The sequence below is a fragment of the Leptonotus elevatus genome, chromosome 14 (genome assembly GCF_054856555.1).
Source record: "Leptonotus elevatus isolate MCC_2025b chromosome 14, RoL_Lele_1.0, whole genome shotgun sequence".
Taxonomy (NCBI): domain Eukaryota; kingdom Metazoa; phylum Chordata; class Actinopteri; order Syngnathiformes; family Syngnathidae; genus Leptonotus; species Leptonotus elevatus.
Genome location: NC_141252.1, coordinates 17,466,704 through 17,491,302, shown reverse-complemented (window position 1 = coordinate 17,491,302; position 24,599 = coordinate 17,466,704). Strand labels below are relative to the sequence as shown.

The window sequence follows — 24,599 nt, the reverse complement described above, 5'->3', positions numbered from 1 at the left end:
GGCAACGTTTCAGATTGAACTAGCCATTAATCACTATCAAATAGAGGCGGCAAATGCACTCTGTATTTACGTTAGTTTACAAATTCGTCTGTAATAAATAAATAAATGCATAAATAAAAACGTTGTTAAAAGTATAAGTACCGATTTAACTCCTTTACTTTTTACAGTACCGGAAAAAAACTGTACACAGAGGCGATTCCAGGGTCAGAGGTTTAGGGGTGCCAAGCTCGACAGTGGTGCTGTCTCTGAACCATCCGAAATGTTTAATAGCTAGAAAAAGTGTCAGCTAATAACAACCAGTGGGTTACCATTAAATTCTGCAACAATGAATGCTGATAAATGATACTAAAGTGCCAGGTAGGCCTACCGAGTGGGCGAAGGTAAGAGATTTACATATCCTAGTTTAACCCATTACTCAAGTACCCGAAAAAAAAGTCTGGTAATTTTTGTGGTATAAGATCTATTATGCATAATAGCCCACCATTGCCTACATTACGACTGCCTGACATATGTTTACCGGTTTGGTTATTGCTGGTTCCTTTACTAAAAGCTGTGTTCTTATGTTCTGTTACATCCAAATGTTTTTATGAGTTGTAATTTTGCCCAATGCTGGATGGGTGGTTTACAAGACGTTTACAGTAGCTACCAACTATTTAATTGTGGCATTTAAGTACAAACTGTGATGGTTAAGTTTATGTTAAAACTAATTTAGAATCAGTATACGTTATTGTTATCTGAACGTTTTGCACAGGAATCATTTTTGAATAAATGAAACCTTTAAATAAATGTTTCTTGGATTTATTCGATTAAAATCTTAATCTGCCTGAGTGACTGCAACAACAATCATAAACTCCCACAGGAAGGCCGAACAAAGATTTGGACCAGGAGTATTATAAATTATTGAACGTTAATTGTATAGAATTAACGTTTAGTCTTGTCTGTTGTTTGGGAAATGCATTATTATTTTTATACACTTTGTCATCAATCCATGGTTTTTATTGTGATATGAGGGCAACAGAAAGGACTCCTGTCCAGCAGATGGCAATATTACCCTTTGCAGCAATTGCTCTAAAAATTACGCCCTTGATTTTGTCTTTAAAACAAAAAATAAACAAAATAGAATAACATACCTTAAGTCACTGTTTCAATCATATGCATCAAGCATATGCCATTCAATTTAGTATACTGTATATATTATGTTCCATTTGTCCGCCTTGAGTTTCCGTCTGCAGACAAATGACATCCAGTCATTACCCGGAAGTAATAGACAACCTGACCAGCCGACATTTGTTGTCATTTGTCGTATGTGCGCATCAACTACTCGCTGTGGTTCTTTGACGCTTTTGTTTACACGCACACGTTTGGCGAGCGGCGGATGAATGGCGAGAGCAGTTGTGGCAGCGGCGGGGCCGACGTCTCTGTCCCGGTTTAGGGGGGCACTCGTCGCGGCTGTGCTGGGCGACTGTGTCGGCGGAGAGTTCGAGGGAGTTGAGGAGGTTCCCATGGAGAATGTACTGCGGCACATGAACAGTCTGGAAGACGAGATCAAAGGAAATGGTGAGTGGCGCAACATTTGTCTGCCTCGCACTTCCTAGGTTCTCTGTTTGAATCTCAGTTGTGGTCTTGTGTGGAGTATGCATGTTCTTCCCATGCAAGATACATTAACAGGATTGACTCACCCCACCGTTTAACATGAACGGTGGCCTGCAGTGGCCAGTGCGACGCTGTGTCGGGCGGTCACCTATCCAGTGTCGGACCGAAAGACTCCGAAAACCCTTGGCCGAAACAGGATGCACCGGCTTACACTTGTCTGGATAAAGGACTATAAAGGATCAGTGTTAGAGACTGCATTTCAGAACAGTCGAAAGTCGGATTTATCCTACTGAGATTGTGCCAGTTGCGACCTCAAATTGTTTAAGGCGAATGTAAACAAAGATGGCTGATCGTGATAAGTTATTTACGCTCATGCGTTTATAATTTGCTTTACATAAATTAATATCTAGTTATTATTTCATACATTTCACAGGAAGATAGCAATATATGTAGGCGTACATCGTAAATAACCCAATTCTATCAAATTTACATTTCCTTTTTTCAAACATGTAAATAAATACTACTTATCCCTGATCAGTGAACATTGTTGCTTTATGGCGCAGTCAAAAAATAGCAACAAAATATCTTAATATATTTTCAAATGTCAAATTCATTATTTATTTAAACCTGCTAAGTTCTGTCGAACTTTCTGCTTGCTGTTTTGTCTTCAAAGCTCGCTATATACTATGAATGACCAGACGGGCAAGTCAAAGTAACAGATTTAATACCAAGAAAGAAGAATACCAGTAGCCTGGCAAGCTACACCCACTTTCTTAAAAGACACAAAGTGGGTCTGGAAAGGCTGCTATTGACCATGATTCGGACTAGCTCACTGTGATGTATTCTTTGTGAGCAACATTACTCTTCAGCACCGGAATGAAGTCAATCCTCTTCCTCATAGCATTCAAAATCAAGTTTTTACCGCAACAACGTCATGTTATTAATCACTATAGAACTGCCTCTCTTTGACTAGCCATGTCGTTTAAAAAAAAAAAAATAATACATCACGTCCGCTCTTTGCGGATTGGTTGTTTCCATTGTCTGTCTGGTCTGGTTTGCCCCACCTCAGAAATGCGCTTCATAGCGACTGTGGCTAAAACTCACTCGCTGGTAAAGCAATATGCCTGATACGTCTGGTTTCCACAATTCCAGGATAGAATACCAGCACGATCAACAAATGGCCGTGGAGCATTATCAACCATACAAATGCGGAAGAAAGTCTAACCCACCGAAACGATTCCCTGTATAATGTACCGTCATTCGTCTTCGTCAATTTATGTACCAAACTCTGTCTTAAAGGGGAAGTCAACCCCCCAAAAATGATTGACAATAATAAGTTCTGTGCAGCCCCACTAGTTATACGGTAGGTATTCTGGTTAATGTTCCATTAGTGGAATATGAGTTAAGATGCAAAATCCAGCAGTTTTTATCAATATCAGAAGGTGGCCATTTTGCCACTTGCTGCCGAGTGAAAATGACATCCCAGTTGCTCAGGTCTCAGGTAACAACCAATTACAGCTCAGCTTCAGAAAACAGGTGAGCTGGGATTGAGCCCTGAGCAACTGTGATGTCATCTTCAGTCGACAGTTAGTGGGCAAATTGCCGCTCCCTGAGATGGATAAAAACGGCTGGATTTTGCTGCATAACTCCTATTCCACAAAATAAATATTAATCAGAATGTCATGTTTAGATGAGTGAGGTCACATATGACATAGTATTGTCAAGAAATGTTTAATGTTGACTTCCCCTTTAACTGGTTTTACCTGGACTTTGTGTACAAAGGGTGCATATAGGACGTCATGTGAAGTAAAATAAAAACAATTGTGCATACAACCACAACTCTTTCAGGTATCCTTGAATACAGTGACGACACAGCTATGGCACGTTGTGTGGTCCAGTCTCTGCTCACCCGGGCTGGCTTTGATGAGCACGACATGGCTCGCAGGTAGACAAAAAGCCCACATACATGATTTATTTTAAAAATCTGTGAAGTAAACCAATCCCTGCATAAAAATGTCCTGCTTTTCCAGATTTGCAAAGGAGTACAGTGTGTCCCCGGGTCGAGGTTACGGTTCTGGAGTGATCCAGGTGTTAAAAAAGCTGGCGTCGCCTCACCTCACGGACGTGTACCAGCCAGCCAGGGATCAGTTTAACGGTCGAGGCTCTTTTGGGAATGGCGGTGCAATGAGAGCGGCTCCCTTTGCGTTGGCCTTCCCTAATCTCGCTGATGTTAAAAAGGTCTGCCAAGTGGATGTCTTTTTTGTGTGTAATTAACTTGTTGTTGTTTGTTTTTACAACAAAAGAATGAACAGAAAAACAAAACATTTCAATCACATTTCATATGTGAAAAACAACTGTCTTCTTAATATAAAACAAATAGGGAATGATGTTTTTTCAGCCTTAATCAATCATTGTCAAATTTAAAGTCAAGTCTCAAGGGTTTTCCAAAATTAACCAATTATCCCAGCAGGAAAAAAATAGTCTACTTCTATGATTGACATATGCCATTATTTTCTCCATTTTGTACATGTCCATAGTAATGTCCATCCACCCATTAGGATGTCTTTATTTTTTATTTTTATGATGCTATTAGTACATAATGGAGACTATATAAATGCATCTTTTGGACAATTTAAACATTCCAAGCATTCTCAATTCATATGTGTTAAATATACAGTACTTTTGTAAAAATAGTCCAAGGACCAAAAACTATATTCCACCCTATTTCCGGTCTTGCTGAAATTAGCCAGATTTGAAGTCAATGGCGAGTCCAACTTTGGTTACCATGATGACAAAGAGCAGCTCCTGAGCATGAGACTATAGTGACTTGTTTCTAGTGGTTGCAGGGGAAAAAGCAAACACCTGTAAATAGAATAAAAGCATTTTTCTTATAGTGGCAGGCAGTTTATTCACGACAACATGTATGCAATACCAATGCCGGTATCGGTCGGTCCTCGTACTCATTAAAAAGCTCAGATACTACCACACCGTCTGACATATACCTTCGGGCAAGAGCCTTGTAGATATACTTTAAGGTAAACACAGATCATATCACTAAAGCTGAATGCAAATAATGCTCTGCAAAATGGATGAGAAACATCTTTGTAATTTTGAGGAGTTTAATATCTGGGTTCTAACGAAAGTTGTTTATTAAATAATAAAAGTATGAAAATATGGGGGAGTTGAATGTAGAGCTGCAGCTATCCAATATTTCTGTATTCCAGTATACTGAAAATCTTGTTGAATAATCTTGTATTCACTGATAAACTATTTTTTATTCAGTCCTTGCTAACGTCCTCTCTTTAGCTAGAAGACCGATAACGCCTCCAATTTTTTTCTCTCCTCGGGTTTCGGGAGGCTCAGAAAATAGTGGATTATCACTACTTCACTCAATGGCCCTTGTTTTTTTTCTGTAAAAGCATCATATATATATAGCATGACCATGTTCATAGGTTCATTTTACGAAGCCAAGGGAAGATTAAAGCCCCGATTATTTTATAAAATATTCAGAACAATAAACGGTGTGATTTACATAACATTTGGCAGCTCTGCACACACTCGCCCATTCGCTGTTTTGCTTTTCAATGTGGCAGATTGAGTCGCAAAATATTAATTTTGACTTGCAAATTGCAGTTTGAGTCCACCTATTTTGAGCCTTGCACTATTTCCTATGATCTATTATTATAATCATCATTATTAGTGAGGCAGGGGTTTAGAATGGCTTTCTCACATACATTTGCATGTATAAGGAGTTAACAAAAGTATACACGCACTTAAAAAGTCACATTTCTATGATATGTTCTATTTTCAATGCCATTTTACAGTATGTCTCATCATGAACGTTCTCTGTTGTGTTGCCAGTTTGCTCGTCTGGGTGCAATGCTGACTCACTCTTGCTCCCTGGGCTACAATGGCGCAGTGCTACAAGCATTAGCGGTCCACCTTGCCCTACAGGGTGCTCTGGACCGGCCTCAGATGTTCATCAACAAGCTCATCAAGGAGATGGAGGAAGTTGAAAATGATGAGGTCTCACAGAATGATGCCAGAATGTAAGTCACGACATGTGTGAGGCAACATTCGTGGTTTCAACTGGAAGTAATGGTTGTCCCTCGGTGTGTTGGCGCAGTCTGAAGGAAGCAGAGAAGCCATTCTGGGACCGCCTACATCGAGTCAGAGATTTGATGGACATGAGCAAGGTCACCATAGAGGAGGTCATCTCTGAGCTTGGTCAGCACTCATCTTCTAAAATCTACTATGGGAAATATGAATACCATCTTGAAAATTTTTATTCAAATCCACTACTTTAAATCCATGCAAGAGCTTTTGTTTATTGAGGCAACAGCTAGATAAAAAATAAAAAAAAAGTTACAAGTGTGAATCTGAATGAAATTGCGTTTGGATTTAGCCTTTTTTTTTAAATTACGATTAGCTGCCCATTCATGTGAACCTTTGACCCTTTTTTCCAGGCAATGGCATTGCAGCACTCCAGTCAGTCCCGACTGCCATTTTCTGCGTTCTCCATTGCCTGCAACCAAGGGAATACCTTCCAGAGAACTACGGTGGCCTGGAGCGGACAATAGCCTACAGTTTGGCACTGGGAGGGGACACGGACACCATAGCCTGCATGGCTGGGGCCATTGCTGGAGCCCACTACGGCATCGAGGTCATTCCTCAGCCCTGGATCCGCTGCTGTGAGGGGGCAGATGATGCAGATGTGAATGCCGAGCGGCTTCACATGCTGTACCGGCAGGTATCACAGGGGAGCGGGACTGGAAGTGGCCAGAGCAGTGAGGACACATCTGACAATCATAAAAAAAACGGCACAGAGAAGTAAACCACAAACAAAAAAATTACAATCAAACCTCAATTTAATTGATTTTGGAACATTGTTTAAAACGTAAATTAAAAATACTATACAGTGATTTGCAAATACTTTTCAACCTATTCAACTGATTTTTATTTTTGCACAAATTCTCATACAATAAAATTTGATGCCAGCAACACTTTCCAAAAAAGATGCAACTGGGAAAGTTGAGGAATGCTCCCCAAAAAATACACATTTGGAGAATTCCACAGGTTAACAGGTTGATTGGAAACAGGAGGGTCATGATTGCATATAAAAGCAGCATGCTCGAATGATAAAAGATGAAAAGTACGTACAGGTTTTAGAGCAACATTTTTTTTTTGAGCAACATATGCTGCCATCCAAACAATGCCTTTTTCAGGGTTCCTGCTTATTTCAGCAAGGCAACCCCAAGCCACATGCTGCATGTGTTACAACAGTTTGTCTTTGTACCGGGCTGACCTGGCAGTAATCCAAACCGGTCTTTCATTGAAAATGCGTGTGGCACATTATACAGCAAAACTACGACAACAGTGAAACCTTGACTGGTAGCAACTTTCAAACAAGAATGTGAGAAAAAATCCACATACATAGCTTCAACAATGAGTGTCTTCACTTTCCAAACACCTATTGAGGGTTGTTAAAAGAAAAGGAGGTGCAACAGTGGGAAATGTTCCTGTGTTCCAGCTTTTTAGAAACGTATTGCAGGTTTCAACTTTAAAATCAGACATTTGTAGAAAAGTAAAAATAATGTCCAACAATTTGAACATTGGAAATCTCGTTTTAGTGTTGTTGTGAATTGAATATAGGTTGAAAAGGATTTGCACATTGTATTCTGTTGTATTTACATTTCCCACAGCGTCACAACTTAACGCGAATTGGGGTTTGTAAATTTTTCAGAACTGTTTTCTCCTCTGTGATAAAAAAAAAAACTGTGATAAAAGTGAAATATGCTTTTTTATCTGGGGGAGGTGGGGATAGCAAATGTTCTTCAATATGTGTCACGATATATATATATATATATATATATATATATATATATATATATATATATATATATATATATATATATATATATATATATATATATATATATATATATACACACACACATATATATATATACAAACACACAAAACATTAAGGGCATTAAAAGAGGCATGCACTTTTTTCCACATAATTTGAAAACGTTCCAAGCCAAGTGTCTTAATAAGACCTCTCTGACATTTTTCTGTCAAAATAAAAAAAAGGTGAACATTTGTGGTAACACAATGTCCAATTGTAACACTCCACTGAATTTGTTTTGGGGGGCGGTTCTGTCTCATGTAATTGAGTCACTGTTCACCCAACCTCATTTCTGGCATCAATGGGCTCTAAGGTGTTGTGACCCTGTGGGCTGCTACTAAGGAAAAGTGAGCAGACCGTTGTGGAAGCATCACCAAGCAGCCAATTGAAAATGTTCAATTAGCGTCACAGATTGTCCATGTGGTAAATGCAGCGGACACATCACCAAGCACAAATATGCCCTCCCTTTCCTCCCTGCGTTGCCCAACATTTGCGTTTTTGCCTGTTACCAGATACAAATGCTGTTGGCTACTGATAGTCAGTGCTAAGACGGCAGCTCTGCTTACCTTTTGGCTTTGGCGTGATAATGCTGTTGTGTAGTTTGGTGGCCAGGCCCTGGCTGTCACTTGAAAATGTTGTGTTTTCACCCCGCCTAGCGGGCGAACGAGTCATGGGTGGAAAAACTCTGTGTGGAAGTGGTTATTATTACCATCAGGATTTTGGGGGCCAATCACCAATTTGCGACTTTGAATAAATTGATCACTGGTCCAATCACGAAATGGAGCAATATGTCGATAAATAACTTTTTTATTTACTGTATATACATGTGTACTGTATGTAAAAGTATTCTGAAGCTTTTTTTTCTTAGTTTTTTGCCAATTCGTGCCGTGCCCCAACAAAGGAAAGTAGTACTCGTGGTCCATCCCGGCAGATTTGGCTCGCTTTCCATAATGATCTTTTGGCAACGTAATCCTAAACATGGAGTTTTGTTTCTAAGCCAAAACGCACACAAATACAACAAAAAGAGCACCGAGTGTGCTGGGACAAGAAAGATGTTAGGCCTGCTGGGGTGGCATGAGAATTGCTGCTTGAAATGTCGACGCCTTTGATACTACTAAGATCGAATCTAAATATCGATACTTTTGATACTTTTCATTTGAGGTATTGTATTTGCAATATTTTACAACAAAAGAAAAGCGGTGGTATGAATTTATCGATGCACACAAAGAGAAGTGTGACACAGTCTCCTCGCAGAAAAACAAGGCAATCTTATTTGTACAGCACATTTCATGTCCAAGACAATTCAAAGTGCTACTTTCAATGAGGCACGGTGAACGCTAATCTTGGAGCTTTCATTTTAGGGGCCCAAAGCAATCACTTCTGTCTTGGCTGAATCGAGATGGAGAAAATTCTGTTCCATCCAACTCATTGATTTGATGAATACACTTACTTAATGAAAGTAAGAGACTATAGTCATGTAATGACAAAAATTTAAAGTTGTGTATCATCTGCATAAGGTGTGATAAGAGGTTCTGTGATTCTCCATAATTTGAGCAAGGGGGCAACGTGTAGATATTAAATATAAGTGGTCCAAGAATGGAGCCTTGTGGAACCCCGCATGTGATATTTAACGTCAAAGTTAATACATTTGTTAGATATTGACAGGTAGCACTACAATTTATTAGTGATGGCCAAAATACATTTGTCGTTAAAATTTGCATACAATGCAAACTGTTGGTTGATCCGATATAGCCTATTAGATTGGTGGAAAGTGTAGTCGCGCAATTTGGCCCACCTGTTAACATCGCAGTGGTATAAAATACAGAACGGCTCAATCACAGACACATTTTCAGAAAAAAAAGGCACCTTTGTAATGTATGATACCGTGCTTGGTTGTTTGGGCGGACAGACACGAGAGAGACTGTTACTGTAGCAACAAAAAATCTTCACAAACACTGATAAACCTCCACTATGGTTTTACTTTAAAAACTGAGAAAAATGGCAGGAAAATTACACCTAACCCACAAAAAAACATTAAAATACTGTGATGGGGGCTTGGGGGAATCTGCAAATAGGTGAATCCGTGGGTGCTGAACTGCAAGTAAGCTGGGGTCCCAATGTAAAAAAAAAAAAGCAAGTAAAACATTTCCTTTGGGGTTTAAAGAAGGCAATAGAATACCGAAGTTGATGAACAAAATACATTTATTCAGGGTTTTTCCTGGCTCAAAATGAGGAAGAGGTGGTATCATCCTGACTATGATGGGTGACTATCGTTACCAGGTATCGGTGCCAAAACCAGTCTTATTTTAAGGTATCGGTACTCGCGTCGGTGACCACCTACCATTATCGGCCGCCCTCCTGTAGCCATTTTAAAATTGAGAAATTATATGAATACAAAGTTCCCATAAATTTTTGTCATATTTTTTAAAACTACAATCATTAAAAATTCATACACAAGTACATATTAAATTGTAAATATAGTTCAGCAATGTTGTAAAACACTATTATGTTTATTGTATATACTAAGTTTGTATGACTTTGGCGATGGCTGGAGGGCGCCACCTCTGCCTCACAACCAGGAAATGGGCGTGTACAACGGTTGCTCCATGATCTGTTTCTACTTCGGTACATTAAAGTAAAAAATAAATAATAATAAGCTGTTTCTTCTTGGGTTGTTGCCTCAGGTCATTCCGGTGCACTGCTGTTAATATAGCGCCTCCATAATAGCGCAACACTGCAACTGCAGTTCAAATGTGTTGCTGCCGAGCTCAATCAATTGAGCGATATCAGAGGTGGCCACATCTGAATTTTGTACACAGGAAAAACCCTGGTATTGTAACGTAATGCAACTTATTACAGTAATGCGGAGTGCATATCAAAATAACACATTACCGAGAGGAGAAAAACTACACAAACTGTTCAAATGTCAGGTTTTTGTGATTGAAAAAAAAGAGAAAGATAAATAATTTCAATTAAAATCTTTTTACACAATTAATGTTTTGTATAATCTGTACATTACAATTGAACGTCTTTTCAAGAGGGTGGGTAAAAATAACTGAAACTGGGTAAAGAAGAAATTAGACACACACACACGAGAAGAAAACCTGGTGAGGGAGGATCTCCCATTTAACATGAGTTTTAATGTGAGCACAGCCACATCCTCAGTTATAAGATGTGCACACTTGTGCAACTATATTATCTCAGTTATTTTTGGTTCCCCTCTCGAAAACATTTCCTTGTTTTTCAATTGAGTTGTACAGGTTAGGTCATATTAATGGTGGAATAAAAAAAAGAAGTATATATTGGGCTTATTTTTTATATCACAAAAAGCCATTTGAACAGGGTATGGTGTGTATATTTTTTGTGTTCGCCGTTTGTCCATCTATACTATCCCTGTTCTTCCCTTTTTTTGTGTCGAACAATATTTTGTCATGTGAAATTTGCATCATGAAATGTTCATGCTTCATTGGGTCATTTTGGTGAATGACCATTATTTAATAAAATGGGTAAGAATTTTGTGCTTGAGTTCATTTTAACTTTCAAAAGCCCAGAGGGGAACTCCATCACACATTATGACATGTACAGAAAATGTACCATTAAATCTAAAATTAATTGTACAAGGAGAACACTTTGAACTACATTTTAAAATATCTGAACCACAAAAGTCGTGACCTCATTTTAATAAAATCAGTTATATATATATGTCTATATCCAAAAAGTGATTCTGTAATAAAAAATATCATATTCATAAATCAAGATTTCCATCCTACATGTTTTTTATTATGGCAATGGATGAGCAGGGCCTTCATTGATCAAAGTGTATGCAAAACAAATTATAAATGTAAAAAAAAAAAAAAATATATATATATATATATATATATTGCAGACACCTACATGCACAGCAGTATGAGCAAGTATAAGAATATGGTAAGTTTTGATGAATCCCACCTGTTTTAAACTGCCACAATAAGGTGCATTTAGCCTCATTTTCATGAGAAATCAGAAATGCCTCCAATGTGGTATGTATACTGTACAGTACAGTTCAGCATTCAGCAAAACATGTAAAAAGCACTCAACTCCGGAAAAGTCTAACTCTTCATGTAAATAAGTTTAATGCTGATTCATGTGAGAAAACGACAACCAATCGTCACCAAAATTAACATGCTTGTTTACAGTATACTCAGGCGTACGTCACTGTCTACAAATATCAAAACAATTGCCACAATATTTTTTATTTTTGGGCATTAAAGGGACATTCAGTGATTCCTAGCGCCATCTAGTGGTCAAAGAATAGCATTCGACGCACGCAGGAACACGCACACTACGGTGGCCCGGAGATACCACATTTCGCAAGCCTACGACCAATTCTTATTTTGCGCGAGCAAACAAGCAACTCGGCGAGTGCAGAGCCCCGGTGAGCAACGTCAACGGACCAAGCTAGCCGGACTTAACTGGAGCATCTAACAAGATATAGCGGCTAATGGGAGGAGCTAAAAAAAAAAAAGGTAGTAAAAGCTTGCGAGAGCAAAGCAGAAGGTGACAAGCGATGGGCCCGATCACGGGAATTAGTGACGACCACCTGCAGGCTCCAGCTGTGGAAGGTAAGCTGCGGTTGACCCATTGGGTCTGACACTTGATGCAATACCACCCAGGCTAACTACATTCGCAAAGTTGTCCTTTGGGCATCCGTAGCAGGAAGATACACCTACGATTATAAAAAAAAAAAAAAAGATACATTTATGCTAAACGATATTTTTTTTTTGCATACCTTTGACATAAACAAGTTGTTGTTTTTTAATGAATGAATTATTAGTTCACCACTAGATGGCACTAGGGATCACTGAATGTCCCTTTAAGCCTTTTCCTCATAGACCAGGGGTGTTATTAGTTCAAGGGCCACATGGAGGAAAATATATTACCAAGCGGGCCAGATCGGTAAAATCATGGTATATAACTTCAAAACAATTGGCGTCAATTCTACGCAGATTTTCGCTATTGGTGGGCCAGCCCTACATTACGGGGCTCAACTCTAATTGTATTGTTCCATAAAATAACATGAATGCAAATGGCACGCTTCATCACTTTCCCTGTGTCAGTTCCGGATGTGTTAAATCTACCTGTTTTGCATAAATATTGTTCCCAGAATGTATTGTGTGGTACAGTTAATTAAATTATAAGGACATTAATCTTTGTCATATGTGTTTATGTTACCAGTACTTGAATTTGTGTCGTATTTAACACGTTTATGTTGGTCTATGATTTTATTTTATTTATTTATTTTTAGACAAATCGTAAATTTAGGTGGTGTGTAAAATATAATGAAATTACGAATGTATATGTTTTGATTGTGACAATTTGATTAATTACTTTACTTAATTTACCCCTTTGTGGGCCTGATCCGGCCCACGGGTCGTATGTTTGACACCCCTGTCATAGACCCTCACTATAGAGAAAATATTTGTCAGTTAATGTCAGGAAACTATGATCAATTGTCACCAAAAGTCATGCACATCTCTACTTATTGAAAACTGTACAAATGAGGTAATATTACCACCTAATTGTATAACCAAGTTTTTCCTTTCCAGGTATATCTGTTGTCCTGTGGTGAACAGTGGTTCCAACAAAATATTAAACAGTGTAATTATTTGTTATCTTGTAACTTGTGCAGCACTGCAATTAGGTTTAGACCGAGCATTACTGTAGTAGGAATCCCAAGTGTAAAGTTTCTTTGTCCTCGAAATTGTCAGTAAACATTACACATCACAGGTTTTTCTCTGCTGGAGCGACCTCTAAAAACAGCTGCAGAAATATGGTCAACCGGGTTAACAGGTTTGGGCAGACCTTGTAATGAATGAAAGGTATGTAGACAATGACCCCACTGAAGATAAATAAAGTCACATAGAGGTATTCAATCTGAGGACTGTCAATGATGGGGGCCAGCACGAGGAATACTGCTGCGATGAGGACCAGTATGGGCAGTATAATGGGAACCTAAAGCAAAAGGGGAAAAGCGTACAGATGCTGAGTCGTCCATTTGTGTTTTATGTTGCATGAGGTTTTAGTTTACAAACTCCAATTCCAGTGAGGTTGGAATTATGAAAAATGTAATGTAGTATATTCAATTGAATATAGCTGTAAAGGATTTGCAAATCATTATACTCTGTTTTCATTTATCGTACATTTTACACAATGTTCCAACTTCACTGGAATTGGGGCTTGTATCTTACATGAATGGCACTCACCCTGTATGGCCTTGGGAGCTCCGGCTTCTTAATCTTGAGGTAGAGGAGGCCAGACAATGTGATGGCATAGAAAAACCAGGCAGTGAAACTTTGCATCCAGAAGAAAGATTGATTTTAGATCAATACAAAAAAGTACCATGTGCTTGCTTTTAAGACATTCAGTGGAAATTCTGAACCTGTGTTTACCTGAAGAAGTTGACAATACTCTGAAAGTCTCCGGGGATGAGCACCAGCAAGGAGACAACAGTGGTGAAAATGAGTGCTGGAGATGGAGTCAGTCTGTGCACGTGAGCCATGGACAGGATATCCGGCTAGAAAACACACACACACAATGGGGTTTTATGCCAAGGAGGAGGCGGGACTTCCGACTTTCTGGTTTTCACACATCAGCTTTGTTTCCATTTCCTGTTTGCAAAGTGCAGGCCGAGTCCCAGTTCTTGCGCTTTCACCTTTGAGCCCCTCGATTGCGCGTTCCCGTCGACGGGTGCAAGTGTGTAGTGTATTTCACAGCGTTGAGACACCCTGCGCCCATTGGTGGGAGCGCGCGATGTGGGTGCGAGTGTTGGAACGCGGCCATCAGTGGCCGGAAACGACGCTGATGTGTGAAACTCGAAAGTCTGTGGCATCTACTCCATTCGTTATTCCGTCAGTCACAACTGCGACAACATAGGATCAACATTATTTGCATTACATTACATTGCTAAGAAAAATACTTAATTTTCTCTTATAAGGTACATCTCCGGGTTCTACTCAAAGATTTGTCTGCATTGTGTTGTCATGTCAACAATCAAGTGAAAGTAAAGCCCATCAAGAATTTTTTTTCTGCGAAATGTAAACCTAATCTCTGAGTCGCAGTTCACAACATTGATATAATATACTCTGAATGGTCGATGCAAACAGCGAAGCTCGCTCTTTGCAAGGCTCTCATTACTCCATCCTAGCGTAAAACACGCACTGATAACAGTGTTTTCATTTCAGCAAAAAATATCAGAAGTAGTCCGTAAAAGTGGCAACGCAAGATGTCTGCCCTCTTCAGCTGCGAGGGTCCTATTGACAGTCCATTCAAGTCCAATGCGTCCTAGCCACTTCTGAAGCAACAGACCGGAAACCAAACATCCATCACTGGGTTTGTGGAAGGCATTTTTCAGCAGGTAGGTATGTATAAAAAGTTTGGTTGGATTGTCATTAAATGAGTAATTAGCAAAACATAATGGCTAGCCTGCTAGCTAACATCAGCGCTACAGCTAGCAATCTATTTCCATTTCATTGCACATCTATGATATTATCTCTGAGTAACAAAGTACCTCAATGATAATGTTGACTGTTTGAATTTCCACTTTGTTTAGTTTTGTAAAAACAATCTAATAAAAAAAGTGTTCACAACCTTTTGAGATGTGGGTGAAAGTACAATTAATAAAGTTAGCAACCATTTCCAAAAAGTCTTTAAAGTACTTTTGTAACAATACAATATTGTGTGTGATGTGTTTGTTGCTAGTTCTGACTAGCTCTCACTGTGTGGATTGTAACTTTGAAATTGTGGGGTATGTAAACTTTTTATTTTATTTTTTTACAGTGGTGCAATCAACTAAAGGTTCATGTGGTGTAACTGTCTTATGTTACGAGTGTGCTTTTATTTTGGAGGTCAACTCCAGGATACGTTTCGCTGATGTTGCCCTTGTTTTGATAAACAGAATGACTTAATGTATTGAGTTGTACAAAAATAAATAAATAAATAAACAAATGAATGTGATTAAACCACCTTGGGTTAGTGACTTCAACTTCAGAGGAGGGCCCACCTCAGAGTCCCCAGACTGCTTCCTCAAAGGAACGCATAGGTGGAATTTGATATCTTGGACGTATACTTCCTTATCAACTCACCACATTTTTCGGGACATTTTGACTAAAGCATATCACAGACATATTACTAAGACAACAGGGAACGGTTTTCAATTGTGGAGAATAAATATGTCTCCTAATCTTAAAACAGCAAGATTCTCACCATGTGTCCTTCACGTGCAGCAACAAAGCACACGCGACCACCGCTGAAGAATGTCCCGTTGAGTGACCCAAAAGCTGACAAAGCTGCAGCTATTGACATGATCCACCCCCAGGATCCTAACACCTTGTTCCTGTTGGAGAAAAAAAAGTCTCAAGGCCACTGCCAAGCTTACACAACACCCTTTTCCGCCCTATATCATTGCTACAAGGTTTCCCACGTAAGTTGGAACCCCAAATGGGAATGTACGTACGTATGTATGTATGTATCTATGTATGTCTCTGGCCGCCAATAGCTTTCTTATTTAAATGACCGGTTAGTGTGAAATTGTAAATAAATAAATAATAATATTAATAAATAAATTAGAAGCTAACGTTACAAAAATAAAGCCGTAATGTATATGGGACTTCAGTGTGGTATAGTATATTTTTATTAATTTGACATACATTTGACAGTACATTTAAAAGCTCTTTAGTTAAAAATATATTAAACTAGTGAGTACTTGGTAAGCTAGTTCGTTAAAAGTACAATTTTGTAGCAATTGTGTATAAATAAAAAGTAAGAGTGTCTACTATGGTGGTCCCAGCCTCCCCATTTTAGTAGCTTTTACTCAATGGTGTTCAGTAGCCTACATGTTGTTTTTGTTTGTTAATTTGTTTTTGCTAAACAATGTAGCTCAAGGCCTACCAGTGTTTAATTGTTTAGACTACAGTCTGTGACTCTGTAACTCATGACTGGAGGTGGAGCTTGGAGGTAAAAAACAATAAAGTCCTTGACGTTCCTTTTATTATTTAAAGAAGAAATAAAAGTACTGGACGTACTGTGATATCTTTGTCAGGTGCTGCTACTCACCCCCATGTGACGGCCACTGCACTGGATGAAATGAGCTCTTTAGGCGTCATTACTGTCAGGTAGCTGACGTTCACCAGCAGATACAAGCCAGTCACGAGCGAGATGGCAATGACCACTGCTCTCGGAAGATTCTTCTGCAATAAAAGGAAAAACACAAGAGAGACTTGTATACAGTAATTTCATGTGACACCAAGTGTTTCAGTGACACGTTGGAAAAAGTGGATCGGTCGACATGTCCTAACGTTATCCCACATTTTAACACATATTTTTCTTAACGCTAGTTTAATTTATTTTACACCTTGTGATGGGTTTTAACAGGCTGAGTGGTGAGCACACCTGCCTCACAGTTCTGACAGTTGGGGTTTGAATCTTGGCTCAGTCTTGCTGCGTGGATTTTGCATTTTATCTCAGTGTTTGCTTGGATTTTCTGTAGCTTCCTCCAACATTCTGAAAACATACTTCTTAGGTTAACTGAAGACTCTAAATTCTCATAGGTGGAGTATGTGAATCTAAATTGTTGTTCGTCTATACTGTATGCGTCCTGCGACTGACTGGTAACCAGACTAGGGAGGCCAAAGTCAGCTGGGATTTTACACAAAATGCCGTAATGACATTATGCACGTGTTACAACAGTATGGCTTCATAGTAAAAGAGTGACAGGACTAGACTGGCCTGCCAGCAGTCCAAACCTGTCTCCCATTGAAAAATGTGTGGCACATGAAATACAACGCAGACCCCAGACTCTTTAGCAACTGAAATTGTACAACAAGCAAGAATGGGAAAGAATTCTACCTCCAAAGCTTCAACGAGTCATGTCTCCAGTACCAAACAGTTATTGAGTGTTGTCAAAAGGGAAGTTAATGTAACACACTGGAACATGTTGCAGGCAACAAATTCAACATGAGTATATAGTTTAAAAAAAAAGTTTGAACATTAAATAATCTTGTCTTTGTTGTGTATTTAATTGGGGTTTGTATTTTGTAGTGATGGGAAAATGAAGCTTCATGAAATACTTGCAATATATATTTACTCCTCTAGGTCGTGCTCTTGGTTTAAAAATAAAGGCTAGTGCAATGGAAATTGATTAAATTTCCACTGCATCTTTACATTAAACCTAGAGTGCCATCTAGAAGAGTCAAAAATAATATCACAAGTTGATGAAGTTTCATTTGTCATTAAACTTCCAATCATTGTGGAGAAAATACATTTACGAAGAGTTGTTTTTTTTTTTTTTACAGTGACAGTGATGCAAAACTTACATCCAAATAGATAGAAGCATGTATTGATGGCCAAATGAAGCTTAACGAAGCACTCGTGATATTCTTTTTTTTACTTTCTCTAGATGGCACTGTTGAATTTGCATTAAAGATGCAGTGGGAATGCAATCAATTTCAATTGTACTAACCTTCATCTTTAAACCAAGGGCCCCTTCGAGAGGAGTAAAAAAAAAATAATAATCGCCAGTGCTTCATTTTCCCATCACAATAACATGGCTAAACTAAGACCATGAAATGCCGTAAAGTTTGGTCCATTAGCCGCAACTTTCCCCTGTGGTTTAAACAAAGACATATCATGTTTTCATCCATTCTTAGCTTCTGTAACCAAATGTGTGTTTATCCCTGTATCAGTCCATCCATTCCAGCAATCTCACCTGAGGTTGTTTCAGTTCCTCAATGACATAGTTTAAATTGTACCAGCCAGAATATGACCAGAGTCCTTGATAAAAAGCCATTCCAATCGTGCTGAAAGAGTACTGAGTGCCCTTAAATGCATCGTCAACATTCAAGTTTTGCACAATGACACCGTGGCTCTGTGTGACCGCCACAATTCCTCCGATTACAATAAGTGTCAATGTTAAGATCTTGACCACCATGAAGAAGACTTGGACTCTGACAGCAAGGCGTACGTTTAAGATGTTTACGATGGCAACGATCAGTATGGCGACAGCCGCAACACACTTCACCAACAGCTGTGGGGGATCACATCCACTGTAAAAGGGGGCTGTTCCATAATTGCCAATACTCATTGCCACTGCCGCCATGCCAAAAGGCTTGACAATCATGATGAAAGTAATTGCTGCAAAGAAAGCAGGAAATGGCCCATAGATCCGCAGGATGTAAATAAATTCGCCGCCAGACTCAGGAATAATAGTTCCAAGCTCGGTGTAGGACATCGCCGCGAACATGGCCACAAGTCCAGAGAGGGCCCAGATCAACAAACTTGCTCCAGGACTTCCTGTGTAGGCCAGCACAAACTGCGGTGACATGAATATACCGGATCCAATCATGGATCCTGAAATAAATGCCACGCCACCGATCAACCCGATTTCCCTTTTCATTTTGGCGGCTAGAATATGAACTCGTGTGTCTCTTTACAGCAAAAGACAACACTCAGCAAAGGATGAGCAAAACATCAAGCTATGTCCTATAAAACGTCTCCTTGTAAATGTTTACATTCTTATCTGAAAGGGATTGCCTCTTTCTGGAGAGCATAAAAACCTTGTAAAAGATTGTCTTAGAGATAAAATCTTGGTCGGGGAATGGTGCATTCGTTTAAAAAAAGTAATATTTATTGCATTAATTTCCCTGTTTTTCCATATAACTGGTTAATTAAACTGTATTTATTATATATGTATTTATTTTTTAAGCATTTGTCTCAAATAATGTATTTTTATTTATTGTAAATATTACAATTTAAAGTAAAATAAATTAAAATTGTACATTTGATATTTTTAAATTATAATTATTATCAATTTTTGAATATAATTAAATAAGAATCATTCAATAGTTATAAATCATACATATACATATATGTATATATGTACAGTGCAGTCATCTTTGGCCTATCAGTAAAGAAAAATAGGAAAGGCATAAAAGTCTTACTTCAGGCTGTTTGAGCTCCTCAGTTAAATAATTCAAAGTATTCCAGCCATCATAGGACCACAAGCCCTGATAGAAAGCAATGCCAAAAGAGTTGACACGTAAATTGGTTCCTTCAAAGGCTTCCTCAAAGTTCCCAGTGCCTTTGTCGAAGACCATCACCACTCCTCCCAGTATGATCACTGTCAATGCCAGCACTTTGACCACCATGGAGACCACCTGGATGATGGTGGCCAGGCGGGAGCTCAGACAGTTCACCAGGGCCAGAACAATGATGGCTCCTGCGGCTGTACACTTTACCACCAGCTGTGGAGGGGCGCAGCCCATATAAAAAGGAGCCACAGCATATTTGGCAAAGCTGAGCGCAATTCCCGTAGCGCTGGCAGGTCTCATGACAGTGATGAAGCTGAAGACAAACATGAAGGCCACCACTCTCCCTGATGTCCTCAGCATGTAGATATATTCTCCGCCAGACTCTGGAATGACTGTTCCCAGTTCCGCATAGCAGAGCCCCCCCAGCATGGCTATCAGCCCACAAGATGCCCATATAATGAGACTGGCTCCCGGACTGCCGATTGAGGAGATCACATACTGGGGCGATATGAAGATCCCCGAACCAATCATGGTCCCAGCAATAAAAGATATGGCTCCAATAATCCCAACATCCCTCTTTAGGTTCACTCCGTGTTTGTCAGCTGCCATCGTTAGACTACTTCAGACTCAGGATAAGCATTGGGTAATGATACATCTGTGTAAACAATGAAAGGTCAACCAATTGTAAGTGATAGCCTTCATAGCATGTCGGATAATTATTACTTTGTGGTACAAATCACACAGTTGTCTCTTTTGCTACACCTGCCAAGCCTTGCTTATCTTTTAAAATAGTTTCGACCATACAGTATCTCACCAAAGTGACAGAAGTTGGATGGATGAATGCTATCTTTTCATGGGACAACACAAAAAATTTGCTTCACTATAATATAAAGAAAAGAGTGCACAGCTTGTATAATGTGTACATTTACTGTCCCCTTGTAATAATTCAACACAGCCCAAAAGGTCTAAAAAACTGTTGGCAATCAATGTGAGTACACCCCAATTATTCTTCAGCATTGCTTTAGCTCTTTTGGGGGATCAAGTTCCCAGAAGCAGAAACCTCTTCCACTCTTCCGTGACAACATCATAAAGCTGGTTAATGTTAGTGACCTTTTACTTATTAACCTTGCATTTGAGAATGCCCCAGATATATATGTTCAGTAGGTTTTTGGTTTGGAGACATGCTTGGCCAGTCCATCACATTTACCCTCAGCTCCTTTCAGCAAGGCAGTGGTAGCCTACGAGGGGTATTTGAAGTTGTTATCATAATATTGAACTACTTCCCCGTGGCACCGTTTCTGAAGGGAGGTGAACATACTTGGCATTCACAGTTACCTAAATAACTGTGCTTGGTCTCATCAGACCACAGGACATCGTTTGAGTAATCCATGTACTTAATATGCTTGTCTCCAGAAAACTGTTTGCGATCTTTACAAGAGGCTTCTGTATATGTAGATGTTGTACTTCGTTGCTTTTAATATATTTTCTGTTCATGTACAGGTTGTTGGTACTGTTTTGACGAGCCACGTGGTGTACGGGTGGTCGCAGCGTCTTCAAATCAAGATGGCTAATTATTAATTCACTACTTAAGAATCCAAAGAGAGCTGAGGTAAACTAACTTACACCACATCCAAGTGTTTAAACTAGTGATGTAACTTTGCACAGGCTTAATGGGTCGAAAGAAGATGCGCAGGTCTTACTCATGAAGACATAAGTGGCAAAGAGGAATATTTTAAAGGTAATGTTGGTATGTTTTCAAAGTTCATAATAAGACATAACATATTAATAGAATGTCAATTGTGCTCAGGTTTCAAGCTGTGAATGTTTTTTTTCTTTTCCCAAAATGTTCTGGCCACAAAATCCAATATGAGGAAGAGGAGCGCAGAACAGGTAAATTATTCTAAACACTACCTAATTTTGATGATGCTGTATTTTTGTCTTTTACAGTATGTTTGAAACTTACATGCTGTGTTGTTGGTATTGTTTAGGTGCACAACTCCCTTTTCCAAAACCACAAACACAATTACAGCTCAACAACAGTGCACCCAGACCCATAGTTAATTTAACTTATGAGTGATAATAACTACTAACTATGACAATCAAATAACACAATAATCAAAATGCACCTCCCCCAAAAATGTTTATTAGGGTCTTCTGCTTGTTTCAGGCAATTACAGTTAAACCTTTTAGTGGAGCTTGGGGTCGAAGACGAGGAAAGGGAAATGTCCGGCAAATCGAGATTCTTCTTCTACGCGGTGTGTGTGTCTGTCTGGTTAGAAACATGGCGCGCGCTACCTAGTGGCGTAACTATGAAACAGCGATCCAGCGATCCAACTTATGGGTAGATATTATTCATTCATTTGCCATTTGTTTTTTTAAATTTAAGCGAAACTCTGGTCAGATGGAAAAAGATTGTCTCGACAGCACCTAACTAAATATTATGGCATTAAAAGAATAACTACTGAGGAAAATTCTAGATAACCACAAACAGCAATGTCTGTGTCAAATAGACAAGACCAAAAATGTATATGAAGCTATAAAACATCAAATATAAAACGAAAGGGAAATAATATACTTACTCTTGAATCACAACAAAAATTGGTGACTGCTGTTTACCTTTGAAGAACTTCTCACCGGCACGTGACATGCACATACTTTGCACATTTTAGTACAATAAATACAAAGTCTGATTGTTTGAGCAGAAACTATTGATTGGACCTGAAAACAAAATTAACATAAAACTAACACTGTCAAATAGCAATAGTATTTGTAGTAGTGTAAAACAAGCAAACCAGGAGCAGGCAATTACAAAAAAAAACAACACACTTCCAGAAGAAGTTGAAAGTTGAAACTACATCACACGGCTAATAATTGATTACCTTTTTCTGAATTAGGTTCAACTGTATTTTCATGATATGCAATTGCGAGTAGTGCAGTTCTGATTCAGCAAATATGGTGAACATTATCTGCTTCATATTTTCCTGAAATACGCCATTTTCTTGACCTAATTCGGTCCTGGCTTCTTGCCACTGTGATATTACTGGATAGCGATAGGCCAAGACTTTTAAAGCCGCGATGCCGCCATATTACAAATCCCAAGAAACGTTTCTCTGCATGCTATCGTTTACAGCAGGGGTGCTCAAGTTCGGTCCTCGAGAGCCCCTATCCAGCCTGTTTTTCATGTTTCTCTCCACTAACACCTGATTCATGATCAGGATCATTACCAGGCTTCTGCAAAGCTTGCTGATTAGCTGATCATTAGATTCAGCTGTGCTGCAGGAGGGGAACATGGAAAACAGGCTGGATATAGGGGCTCTCGAGGACCACACTTGAGCACCCTTGGTTCACAGTATCGAAATTGGAGAACATTTGAGAAGGCACTTGGTAGAAACAGCATAATTTATGTTTTACATTTTTAAAACATAAAAAAAGAGGACTTCAGACATTTTACAACTTGCCTTAAATACATGTATAAATGATATTCTTAATGATGTTTACAGGAGGAAACTTGTATATTTTATATTAAAGAATTATAACTGTAATTCAACAAAAGATGCCTCTGCCAAATCTAATATGGGGGTCTAAGGAACTGAGCGATAAAAGAAAAAGGGGGTCTTCAAAGCAGCACATACCGTCCACTTATCAAGAAATAGTGACCAATCTGCCCCTCGCCCCCAGCCCTATACTAAGAGCCTACGAGCTGTCCAATCTGTACGTATACGTATAGTTTAGTAGTCTGCTCGTGAGATGGGAAAGGTAAAATGGCCGCCCTGTGGCTTCAACGGCTTGCATGGGCATGTATGGGCTATTCAGTAATATATACTGATCAGTGAGTGTGCCAGACCCAAATTCTCTTCTTTGGAGAAGTACAGTTGGAGGGATTGGAGGCTAAGTCTACCACCTAATGGTGAACACTGTTATAACAACTCAAAACTGCTCTACTACATTTTGAAATATGAAGGGCCACTTCGAGTAGCATTCGACCCGCAGGCCGGCAGTTGACCACCCCTGGTCTATGCCATCAAACAAAACGCAAATTGGACCTATTTTTACAACTGGTTTTACGGCTTGAAGACATTTTTTTTTTCTAGAATAAGATTTTGATGATGAAAAGACAACAAAGCTGACTTTATATAATGTACATCAAATGAAAATATCTGAAAAACTTACTGTACCTCAGGGCGTTTTAATTCCTCTGTCACATAGTTGAGATTATTCCAGCCATCATATGACCACAGCCCCTGGTAGAAAGCAATACCAATTGGATAGATGCCAGTATTTGAGTTTTCAAAGGAGTCCTGAAAGTTTTCCGTGTGTCCTCTGGCAAGCATCACGACACCTCCTACTATGATAACTATCAGTGCCAGGACCTTGGCCACCATAAAAAACACTTGCACCGACATGGAGAAGCGAACATTGAGACAATTTACTGTAGCTAAAGTGATAATCGCAACTGCGGCCACACACTTGACCACCAAAACGGGAGGCGCGCATTCCGTGTAGAAGGGGGCCACTACATACTGAGCGAAACTAAGCGAGATGCCAACCACACCGGCGGGTCTCACAAATAACACAGAGCTGAAGATCAACAAAAAGGCGACGACTGGGCCCGACGTCCTGAGGATGTAGATGTACTCTCCACCTGATTCTCTAATGACGGTTCCCATCTCAACATAGCAAAAAGAAGCAAGTATGACCAGCAGACCGCAGCATGCCCACACCACCAGGCTGGCTCCGGGGCTGCCAATGCTGGCGAGCACCGTCTGCGGTGACATGAAGATCCCCGAGCCAATCATCGTCCCGCCAATGAGGGACACGGCTCCCACCAGGCCCACTTCGCGCTTGAGGCTTAGCTTTTGTGTCTCATCTTCCATGGTGGCTGATTGAACGTCTGCCGTCTTGCGCCTTTCTTCCAACTGGAAAAACGCTATAATACTGTGGCCAAGGTCCTGCTAACAGCAGCCCAAGAGTTAATAATTACGTGAGTGGGACGGAGGAAGTTAAAAAAACAAACAAAAAAAACAAAACAGTATTGC

At 39.4% G+C, this 24,599-nt stretch overlaps 2 protein-coding genes and 1 pseudogene across 3 annotated transcripts; 1 reads left to right on the top strand and 2 right to left on the bottom strand.

The window, feature by feature from the left end:
- Window positions 1-192: 192 nt before the first annotated feature.
- Window positions 193-7,493, top strand: adprs (ADP-ribosylserine hydrolase). The gene is made up of 6 exons (XM_086094678.1): window positions 193-1,557; window positions 3,442-3,538; window positions 3,624-3,831; window positions 5,455-5,642; window positions 5,720-5,820; window positions 6,060-7,493. The coding sequence occupies exons 1-6, from the start codon at window positions 1,380-1,382 to the stop codon at window positions 6,425-6,427; spliced, it is 1,140 nt and encodes a 379-aa protein (XP_085950804.1). The 5' UTR covers window positions 193-1,379; the 3' UTR covers window positions 6,428-7,493.
- A 3,786-nt stretch (window positions 7,494-11,279) lies between these two features.
- Window positions 11,280-24,495, bottom strand: LOC147163197 (b(0,+)-type amino acid transporter 1-like). 2 transcript variants are annotated; one of them, XM_086094677.1, is made up of 6 exons: window positions 19,474-20,172; window positions 16,592-16,725; window positions 15,743-15,872; window positions 13,930-14,054; window positions 13,744-13,831; window positions 11,280-13,492 (listed from the first exon to the last, which is right to left on the bottom strand). In XM_086094677.1, the coding sequence occupies exons 1-6, from the start codon at window positions 20,170-20,172 to the stop codon at window positions 13,262-13,264; spliced, it is 1,407 nt and encodes a 468-aa protein (XP_085950803.1). In that variant the 3' UTR covers window positions 11,280-13,261. The 2 variants fall into 2 exon arrangements, with proteins under 2 accessions (XP_085950803.1, XP_085950802.1); XM_086094676.1 differs by lacking the exon at window positions 19,474-20,172 and adding an exon at window positions 23,739-24,495 and having other exon boundaries at window positions 11,284-13,492.
- On the bottom strand, window positions 18,216-18,929 carry LOC147163198 (b(0,+)-type amino acid transporter 1 pseudogene; annotated as a pseudogene).
- Window positions 24,496-24,599: the final 104 nt, after the last annotated feature.